Source organism: Arachis ipaensis, chromosome B5 (genome assembly GCF_059453495.1).
Source record: "Arachis ipaensis isolate K30076 ecotype BB chromosome B5, ASM5945349v1, whole genome shotgun sequence".
Taxonomy (NCBI): Eukaryota; Viridiplantae; Streptophyta; class Magnoliopsida; order Fabales; family Fabaceae; genus Arachis; species Arachis ipaensis.
Window position 1 is genome coordinate 140427662 of NC_142440.1, and position 11424 is coordinate 140439085.

At 29.4% G+C, this 11424-nt stretch overlaps 1 protein-coding gene across 1 annotated transcript; it reads right to left on the minus strand.

Annotated features, from left to right (window-relative positions):
• LOC107642082 (NDR1/HIN1-like protein 10) lies at window positions 1-940 on the minus strand. The gene has a single exon (XM_016345400.3). The coding sequence runs from the start codon at window positions 730-732 to the stop codon at window positions 97-99; it is 636 nt and encodes a 211-aa protein (XP_016200886.1). The 5' UTR covers window positions 733-940; the 3' UTR covers window positions 1-96.
• Between the last annotated feature and the right edge of the window lie 10484 nt (window positions 941-11424).

The following is an 11424-nucleotide window of genomic DNA, read 5'->3' on the forward strand; positions in this document are numbered from 1 at the left end:
GTTGGTATTATAAGTATATACTTATATTTGTTTATGCTATATATATATAATTGCAAATTCAAATACTCAAGACTTATATTTATATTTCTAAGGGGGTTATCCGGCTTCGGCATCACGATCTTGAAAGAAATTACTACTTCTGCACCTTGTAACACTAAAAGTTGCTGCCGGCGGTTTACCATTCGAAATCAAAGGAACCCTGAGCCGGCGACACTGAACAACCGGTGGATTGAATCGGCTGCTCTTGAACCTCCCAAACTTAGCCCTTATTCTAACATCCAAATCGACGGCCAAGTCATTGAAAATGCCCACACTCCTCTCCATGTTGTACTCAGCGATTTGCTTTGAGCCGAGTCGAATCGAGTTTTGTCCTTCGAACACGGCTTCTTGAAGGAGGGTCGTGTTCTTGTGACCTTGATCAAATGGCGCCAAGTTGACGGCAGCGAAATTCCTGTCTTTGTACCACGCGTATGCGGTGATCCTCCTATAGTACACCACCACGTTGTTGTTAGGGTTTCTTGCTGTGATGTTGACTTTGAATTTGTAGTTCAATGTGGTGTTGTTGTTGGTGAGATTGAATTGAGTGAGGGAAGCATTGGTTACTTGGAATTTGACACTTGATGGAGATATGATTATCCAAAATAGGAATATAGATAGAATGAAGCACAGGAATAAGGTGTAGAGTGTGACGAAGATGCAGCAAAAACTGCACCTGAATGATCTCAAACACATGTTGATAGATGATGGTGATTTGTGATAGCTAATAACAATGATTGATAATTAATGATGAATGTGGTGTAACATTTTAGTGGATATATATTTGTAGAGGGTACCTCCTTAGCTTATGATTATATATGTTTAATATGGTGTGTAATTTCTTGAGATTTTTCTAGGGGATTTCCTTGTAATAATGTTACAAAGCATATAAAGAAGCGTTGACTTTTGATAACCGAGTAAGGAACTCTTATTTTCAATGGGTAGGTTTGCCCATCAAGAAAGTTCAGCTCAAAGTGGAACAAGAGTATGAATAGGTAGACTTAGTCATAATTAAATATTCATATATAATTAGTATAAATAGATATTGATTAGTTCACTTACTCATATTAATCAACTTGGGTTCCTCATGTGATTAGTTTACTTATTTACTTAAACAAATGTCAGAAGTTTAAATTCCATCTTATATATGCATTAGTATGTACAAATTATTAAGATTAAGAGAAAGTCGTCTAAGAAGTCAGCACTTTTATTAAAATTTGACCAGCACAAGCTAAGAAAAATGAGTAATTTCACACTATTAGATATAATCTCATACTATTAAAATATTAATGATGACTAATTAATAATTACAAATCACAAAATTGACTGACCTCATAGCACTCTTTAATTATTAATTTAGGGGATCATTGTCCCATTTCCATTAATGTAACTCCGCCATTACCAGAGAAAGACTTTTTAATGGAGTTCGGATGCGATAAATTAGTCTTTTGGCGGATTAAAATGTATAATACCATAAAAAAAAAAGCAATATGTCTATTGATTTATTTTGTATGAATTAGATATTTATAATTATTTTAAAAAATCTTGAATTTAAATGCCAAATAACTTTTTTATTTATAAATTATATACAAAGGGTATTTTAGAAAATAACTAAATCAGTTTGATATCTCTATTTTATATATATATATATATATGTATAATAGTTTCTAAAACAATAAACTTAAATAAATATGTAAATATAATTTATCTAAAGCTTCTAAATACTATATATAATAATTAGTAATCAAAATAAAGCTCCCATGTTGGCTTGATGGAGCAATCATGGGATTAAGCAAGGTTATTTGTTTGATCCTCCCCCAATTCAGTTTTGAAATTTAGTAATTTGGGATAAAATAGTATTCACTAGCTTATGCAGTTATGCCACTATTATCCCATGAATCTGATGAACAAATTCAGAAACGTACATTGAATTTGTGAGGGAATATATATATATATATATATATGAGTTAGTTTGTTAGTCTTTTGGTATTTTGTAATAAAACACTAAAAGAATAAAAAAAAGTAAAAATAAAAAATATTGTGTTTTGTGTTTTTTTATTAAAAAATTATAAAAATAAAGTTAAATATATATTTATTATTGTCTATGAAAGATAAAAAACAAATGTTATGATAATAGTAAATAAAACAATAAAAGCTAAAATTATGACTAAATTTATGTATTTCATTGGGTTGAATTTATAAACTCATGTGAGACTTCTTTGTTGTTATTATAGGCTAATATGAAAGAGTGGTTTAATACGTCCCTGTAAATTGGAGGATGAAAAATATCAAGAACACCGAGCTCATGAGATTAAGATGAAAGAGTTGAAGAGACAGATTCGGTAAAAATGTCAGCTAGCTGTCCAGAAAAAGAAATGTGGAGAAGTTTCATCACTCTAACTTAAATTTTTTGTCGGACCAAATAACAATCAACTCCAAATATTTGATCCGTTCATAAAAAATCGGATTAACAACAATATGAAGGGCACTCTGATTATCATGATGCATGCGCATCTTTAGTAGTTTCTAGTTGTTATTTCTTTAAATAATGGTAGTAACTTAGTATTTTTGTTAGGAATTTCATACTTTTAATCTATGTTCTTAGTATTTCTTTCTATAAATTCAAGTTAGAGATTTTCCTTACTTTAATTGAAACTTTTGGTGCTTTGATCAATGCTCTTTGGAGTTGTTTTATGCTTTTATAAGTGTAGGAAATGAAACAAAAATCAAAAGAACAAAGGAGGAAGCTAAGGACACGCTTTGGAATAAAGGACACGCTTTGAAAGTCAAGGACACACTTTTTTCAAATGCCAAAAGCAATACATTTGGGCTTGGAAGCTGTGCCGTTCAACGTGAAGATGCTGGCGTCCAACGGCATTTGTGCATACGTATGCCCCATGCGTACGCACAATTGTTAAAATAAGTGAGCTCATGTGTACGCATGCCCTATGCATACACATAAGTGGTGATTTCAGCAATGTCATGTGTACGCATGACCCCGTTTTACGTCCCACACTAGTTTTGTGACATCCCATGCTAAAGCAAAATAGAAGCATAATTTGTGCCATGAATTGAATTAATGTTGCAGGCGTCCCACGTTAACCACTTGGCGTGCCACAGGAAGTAATAGAGGCCAATTTGGGCTAGTCTTTGAGAAGCAAAAATGTGTCATTCAACCTCAATTTTCATGCTTCAATTTTCTCATTCATTTCTCAAATTCTCCAAGGATCAAAAGAGTAGATTAAGCCCAAGAATTCGATTTCACAATTTAAATTTAATGTAATTTGAATTTTATTTGAATTTGTATTTAGATTGATTATAAATAGAGGATGAAGGGGACATTTGGAGGGCAGACTTCTCCTGCTCCACTCTTCTCCATTTTCTTATCTTTATATTTTGTAAGCCATGAGTGGCTAATTTTCTTTTCATGGGAGAAAAGAGCTCTATTGAATTTAATGGATCAATTATGATTTATTTTTTATCTTCAATTCATCTTCGTTCTTCACTCAAAGAATTTAAATTTATTGAGAGATAGTTTGAATCTCACTTGAATTCTATGAAAACTTGAAAGAAGGATAATGGAATTGAGCTTGAAGATCTTTCTCCTAATTCTTGTGAATTTGGATTTGGGATTGATATGTGACATATAATCAACCCATAACTTGATTCATGAAATTGTGTGGCTCTAAATCAGAGACCAATTTTCATCTCTTCTCATGAGCAATTAGATCAAGATATTGGCAATTGATCAAGTTAAGAGAGATTAAATTACCATGACATTGAAATTTAATCACTTATGATTTGTTGAGAGATCAATGATTGCATGATTGAAGATGAGATGAAAAATTATTTGATCCAGAGAATTTAATATCTCTGTATCACAATGATCTTCTCTTATTCTATTATTCCCTTTCTTTATTAATTGCTTTCAATCAATGCTCATTTTCATTGCTTCCTTTACATTCTTGCAATTTATTTTTCTTGCAATTTACTTTCACAGTATTTACATTCTAGCAATTTAAATTTCCAACAATTTATATTTATGTTCTTTATTTTCAAGACATTTATTACTTCCATTTACTTATTGTTTAAGTCATTTATATTTCATGTTTCTATTGTCAATTGTTCCTAATCAAACTATGAATTGCCTGACTAGAATACTCAATCAACCATTGCTTGCTTAATTCCTTAATCCTCGTGGGATCGACACTAACTCACCTTGAGTTTATTACTTGGTGCGATCCGGTACACTTACCGGTACTTATGCAAGATTGTAAAAGTCCCGTATCATATCACAATATAAAACTAGTGGTCGGATTGGAGAGATACGTAAAAATTATAAAACATTGAGTATCCATTGAAGTTCACATGTTGTGTTGGCAAGTGCACGATATTCTACTTCGGTGGATGAGCGGATAATGGTGATTTATTTCTTGGTCTTCCATGAGACTAAAGAGTTGCCCAAGAAGAAACAATAGCCTATTAAAGATCACCGAGTGTTAGGACATCCAACCCAATCAAAGTCACTAAAGTTGAGAATCTGAATTTTTGAACTTCTAGGGAGAAAATTTCTTTTTTCGAAGCTACCCTTAAAGTAACTCAATACTCGCTTTATGGCTTGAAGATGAGACTGAGTAGGAAACGCCATAAATTGACTTAATTGTTGTGTTGCATACAAGATGTCTAGTCTCGTGGTGGTAAGATATATGAGGCGACCAACCAAACATCGATAGACAAAGGGATCCGAGAGAAGGGGGTTGTCGTCCTGATGAAGTTTTGTAGCACTATCCATGGGAATTGAAGCTGGTTTGACACCTAACAAACCAGAGTCTTCTAAAAGATCAAGACAAAAAAAAAATTTGAGAGAGAAATTTTTTTTCTGCTTGAACAACTTTAATACCCAAAAAATATTTCAAATGATCCAAATATTTTGAAATGCTGGTTCAAAATTATTTTAACAGCAGTAAATTCAGAAATAAAATTTTCAATTATAATAATATCATCAACATAAACTAGAAGAATAGAGATTTTAGCACCAATAAATTTAACAAACAAACTATAATCAGAAATAGTCTGCTGGTATCCATGAGATAGTAAAAGACTGGAGAGTTTTTCATACCACATGCGACTAGATTGTCGTAAACCGTATAGAGATTTCAACAATTTACAACATTGATTTGGGAGAGTTGGCACAATTTCAAGGGGCAGAGATATATAAACATCTTTCAAGAAGTTACCGTGAAAAAAACCATTATTGACATCTAGTTGGTGTATAGATCAATGCTTCATGAATGCCAAAGCCAGGACTAATTTGATAGTGGCAGCCTTGACAACAGGAGAAAATGTCTCTAAAAAATTAACACCTTCAGTCTGAGTGAATCCCTTAGACACAAGACATGCTTTATATCTATCAATGGAACCATCTGACTTACGTTAGTTTGATTTGGTAAACCCACTTACAGTCAATCGACTTGATACTTGCAGGACAATCAATAAGAAATCAAATTTTATTTAGCTCAAGAGCATTCAGTTCATCTTTCATGGCACTATGCCAACTAGAATGATTGTTGGTGTTCTTAAAAGACTTTGACTCAACTATTCAGATTAGATAATAAAGACACATTGAGGAAGAGAAATTTGTGCACGTGAGAGAAAAATTACAAACATAATCTTAAAGTTAAGTTGGTGGTCATCAGCGAGCTCGATGGCTGTTATAGAAAAGAAGAGGCTTCTCTAATGAAGGAGACAGTGATGATGGGCCTGATAGAGAAAAGGATCTGGAAGGATATGATGGTGTTGTGTTGGATATAGAGAATTGAGATGTGTCTTAGTTTGGTGAGACTTCGGAGACTAAAGGAAGAATGGGAGATGTTGGTGGTGTAGGTGAAGATGAAATATGAGAATGGATAGATTAGTGGAAATGAGGTGTGGGTCAATAAGAATAGGTTCTGACCCAAAAGAAAAACTAATTAAATTTTGTTTTTGAGGTATGTTTGATGATGTTGGGGTGGGCATATAAAATTGGACATTTTTTGTGACTAAGGACAAGATCATTTCATAAAAAATTACATTTTTAAAAATCTCAATTCTTTTAGCTTCTAAAATATAAATAATATATCGTTTAAAACCATGTTAAAAACTAATAAACACAGTTTTGTTGACTCTTAGATCAAATTTTGATCTATTTACCATTAAAGTAGAAATAAAACATAAGCATTCAAAAATTTTAAGGTCACGATAATTTGGTAGATGATTAAAAAAATATCAAATGGCATTTTAGAATTAATTGCAGATGATAAAATCTATTAAGTAAATAAACAACATAATTAGTGACACAAGATAAAAAATATGATGGTAAATTAGATTGAAACATACGAGCATGAGCTATATTTAAAATATGTTATTGATGCTTGTGTTTTATCTTTCATTTTGTTGAAGGATTTCAACACAACTTCGTTGATGAAATAATGCCCTTTAAAGCATAAAAATAATGTAAAATGAATTCTGGTCTATTATCGGAATGGATATTTTTTACTTTAAAGTTGAATTGTGTTTCAACTAAATTAATAAAATGATTTACATAATTTTGCACTTCTCTTTTTTATTTTAATAAAATAACCCATGTAAAGCGACTAAAATCATTAATAATATTTAAAAGTATCTATTATATCTATTAGCCATTATATCTATCTATTCTATTCTATTATATAAAAATCGAATTTTTGCACTTAATGATGGAGCTGACGTGGCATACTTCTGAGAGTGTTTTTCGGTTTATTTCTTTTAATTCATTAAATACAAGTTATTACGATAAACTAACTATATCAACTAATTGATTTGATTAGATATTTAAATATCATATAATTTATTATAATTTATATCAATTTGATTTGGTAACATTTCCTAATTCATTTATTTTAATACTCTGTTAGTATTTTTAAATTTATTAAACCAAATTTATTATGTGTACTAATTAATTAATTTGATTAATTTATTAGTCATTAAATAATAAATTTATGAATAAAATAGACAACTGGGATATTTTTAACTAATAATTAAATCAAATCAAATCAAATAATATATATTAAGCTAAATTCAAATAATGTGAATTAAAGACTAAATTAAAATAAGATAATTTCTTACTTATTCAAGTTGAGTGCAATAAATAAAAATGAATTTTATTAGATAGTCATAGTTGTCTGGTGTACGATATATAGATGGCCACATAAAATTATAAGAATCATAATTTTTATTACTCTTGCTATTTCAACTCTTCTTTTCTTCTTCTTTTTTTTCTTTATGTATAATTTTTTTTATGTATAAATGTACCCAAAATAAGAAAGTACGGATGAATGTTTTATTGATTGTTTGTTTGATGAATATATCTCAATTTAGGCATTCTACTAATGTGGATGGAAGTTGATCTGTAGCAATTCAAAGTGGCCAATTAATTTTTTTATAGTATTAGATAGAAGAATATTTGTTAAAATAAATATACCCATTGTAATGAATTTTTTTTCAATTGTTATATTTTTATGTTAGTCGTGTAAATTCTTTGAAGGCACAAGATAATAAAATAGGTTAACTTTAATATCATTAGAAGCTAAATTTAATGGTTCAAACAAGCACCACTAATTATGTTAAAAAAGTATTTTGTAATAATAATGTGATTTACATATTAATTTTTTTGAGTAAATTTATTTTAAAATGTAGAAATTAGACTTAATTACGCTAAAATTTTAAAGGTAATATAGAATTTTACAACAAATTTAACACTCATTAAGGAAATAAATTTATTTATGGCTATTTTCTAATTATAAATAATAACAAGACTTATGAAAAAATATTAATGTCATCATTCTTATTAATTAAATCATAATATTAGATAATTGATAGTTTCATAGGCAAAAATTATTAAATAATTATGTAAAAATTAGCAATGAACAAGCAATAAGAATTTAGAAAAAATCTATTATATAATACCAATTTCATAATTAAAATATGTCTCATATCATATTCTCATATATTCTATTTATTATCTATTCTATTATATAAAAATCAAGTTTCTGCACTTAATGATGGAGTTGACGTGACATGCATGCTTATGAGAGTGTTTAGCGATTTGTTTCTTTTAACTCATTAAATACAATTTATTATGATAAATCAACTATATCAACTAATTGATTTGATTAGATATTTAAATATCACATAATTTATTATAATTTATATCAAATTGATTTGGTAGTATTTTTTAATTTATTTTTTTAATATTTTGTTATTATTTTTTAATTAATTTTTTTAATTTATTAAATCAAATTAATTATACTAATTATCTGTATTAATTAATTAATTAGATTAATTAATTAATTATTAAAATAACAAATTTATGCATAAAATAGGTTCTCAATATATTTTTCACTAATAATTAAATCAAATCAAATTATATATATTGAGCTAAATTTAAATCATGTGAATTAAGGACTAAAATAAAATAAGATGATTTTTTACTTATTCAAATTGAATGCAATAAATAAAATTAATTTTGTTAGATAATCATAGTCTTCTAGTCTTCTATATATAGGTAGCCACACAAAGTTATAAAAATCATAAGTTATCACTCTTGCTATTTCAACTCTTTTCTTTTTATGTATAAATATACTCAAAATGAAAAGGTATAGATAGTATTGTTGTAAAATAAATATAAAATAAATAAGAAAGAAGTAATATAAAATAAGAAATATAATTAGATAAATCTAGTAATAATATTCACCACGATTTCAATATAATAAGAATGATTAATATATTACTAGATTATATGATGCAGTATATATATATAACTAAATAAATAAATAAAGAGGAGGTAACAAATATAAAGAAATATAAAGAGAGAGAAGTATTGTAACATAAAAAAGAGAGAGAATTGTTTATTGCTTGTGTGTGTATCCCTTCTTTGCCTCGTACATGTATTTATATGCACACAAAGTTTACATTTCAAACTTCATTTATTTCTTTCAACATAGGAAAAATGTGCCCTCATAAATGGGCATCCATCATTCTTATCCATCCTCATTACAACACTCCCTCTTGGATGACCATTTAGGATTATTGCCTCGTTAAAACCTTATCAAAGAAAAACCCAGTGGAAAAAAATTTTTGTGAAGGAAAAAGAGTACAATATCCTTTAGTGATGGGGACTGCCTCATTAAAAACCTTGTTAAGAAAAATTCAATGGGAAAAAACCTGACCAAGGAAAAAAGAGTACAGTCTCCCCCTCTTGTCGACATCAGTTGATGTCTCGAAATCGGCGCATCTCAATCTCATGTACCAATCTTTCAAAGGAGGATTTTGAGTGACTTTGTAAATAAATCTGCCAGATTGTCACTTGAGCGGATCTGTTGGACATCAATTGTCCCTTAATTTTGAAGATCATGAGTGAAGAATAATTTGGGAGAAATATGCTTTGTTTTATCACCTTTGATATATCCGCTTTTAAGTTGAGCAATACATGCTGTATTATCTTCAAACAGGACAGTTGGAGCTATCTTCTGATTAATCAGTCCACATGATGACAGAATATATTGGATCACACTCCTGAGCCAAAAACACTCGCGACTTGCTTTATGTATCGCTAGTATTTCAGCATGATTAGAGGAGGTTGCTGCTATCGTCTGTTTCGTGGACCTCCATGATATAGCTGTACCACCATATGTGAATATGTATCTTATTTGAGATCTTCCTTTATGTGGATCAGATAAATATCCAGCATCTGCATAGCCAACTAATTGTGACTTGGATCCATAGGGATAAAACAATCCCATATCAACCGTTCCATGAAGATATCGAAAGATCTGTTTGATTCTACTCCAATGTCTTCTAGTTGGAGAGGAACTATATCTTGCTAGTAAATTCACCGCGAATGATATGTCGGTCGCATATTATTGGCAAGATACATTAGTGCTCCAATGGCACTAAGATATGGTACTTCAGGACCAAGGATATCTTCATTCTCTTCTTTAGGACGAAATTGATCCTTTTCCATATCCAAATATCTTACGATCATTGGGGTACTCAAAGGATGTGACTTATCCATATAAAATCTTTTCAAGATTTTCTCTGTGTATGTCGCTTGATGAATAAAGATCCCATTTTTTTGTATGCTCGATCTGCAGGCTGAGACAAAATTTAGTCCTTCCAAGATCTTTCATCTCAAACTATTCTTTCAGAATTTTTATAATTGTTGGAATCTCTTCAGGAGTTCTAATGATATTTAAATCATCAACATACACAGCAATTATAACGAATCCAGATGCGGTTTTCTTTATGAAAACACATGGACAGATATCATCATTCTTGAATTCATTTTTGGCCAAATACTCAGTAAGACGATTATACCACATTCATCCAGATTGCTTTAGACCATCACTACAAGGATTTTGTTTATTTGTGGCAGTTTTTTCTCTTATTTGTGGAGGTTTATAACCCCCACCAAATGGTTCGTGGGGGTTTCTAAAACCCCCAAAATTTGAGGTGCCACGAGGTCTTTTGTGGAGGTTTTTAAAAACCTCCACAATCTATTCAGTGGGGGTTTTGTGTGTGTTTAGTGGGGGTTTTATATTGGACTTTTGTGACAATTTTAAATCACTTTTGTGGCAATTTAAAACCCCCACAAATTGATTTTTTAATTAAAAAAAATTAATTATTTTGTGAGATTTTCAACCCTCCACAAACTCTATAATTATTTATTTATTTTTAATTTTAAATCATTCATTAATCTCATCTCATTTACATACTCTCAAATTAAACATTTATTTTTTAATATCAAAATTTAAAAACTAAATCTTTTATAATAACACAATTTCTCAATATAAGGCATAACTCTATATATAAAAAAAACTTGTCAATGTATCAAATCATGCAGTGTCCAATGATCACTTCAGCCATATAATAACAAAATTAAAAACAGAATAAAAATTCAATTAAAAAATACAAAATTTTAGTTAAAAATTTAATAAAATTATAAGAAGAAAAGGATAATTTAACCTCATTTTTATTACATTATATCATAGTCTATATTTAAGGAAACAAGATATTTTAGTAAATCTTACCAAAATATATACAGAAGTTCTGAACCACTAAGTTATATGTATCTGTAGTAGCAAGAACAAGAAAGTTATGAAAACTCTTAGCTTGTACCTCGACAAATTTGTTTTGACATATGTGCCAGCCAAAAAGACAATAAATGCAAATCTGGACTCTATAAATTTTCAGATTTCACATTCCCAATTATTCATCATGCTAAAATTACAGTTCATTTTCTCTTCAAATTCAACAAAGATCAAAGAAAAAAGAAAAAGAAAACAAATACAGATCAAACAAGAGATATATAGA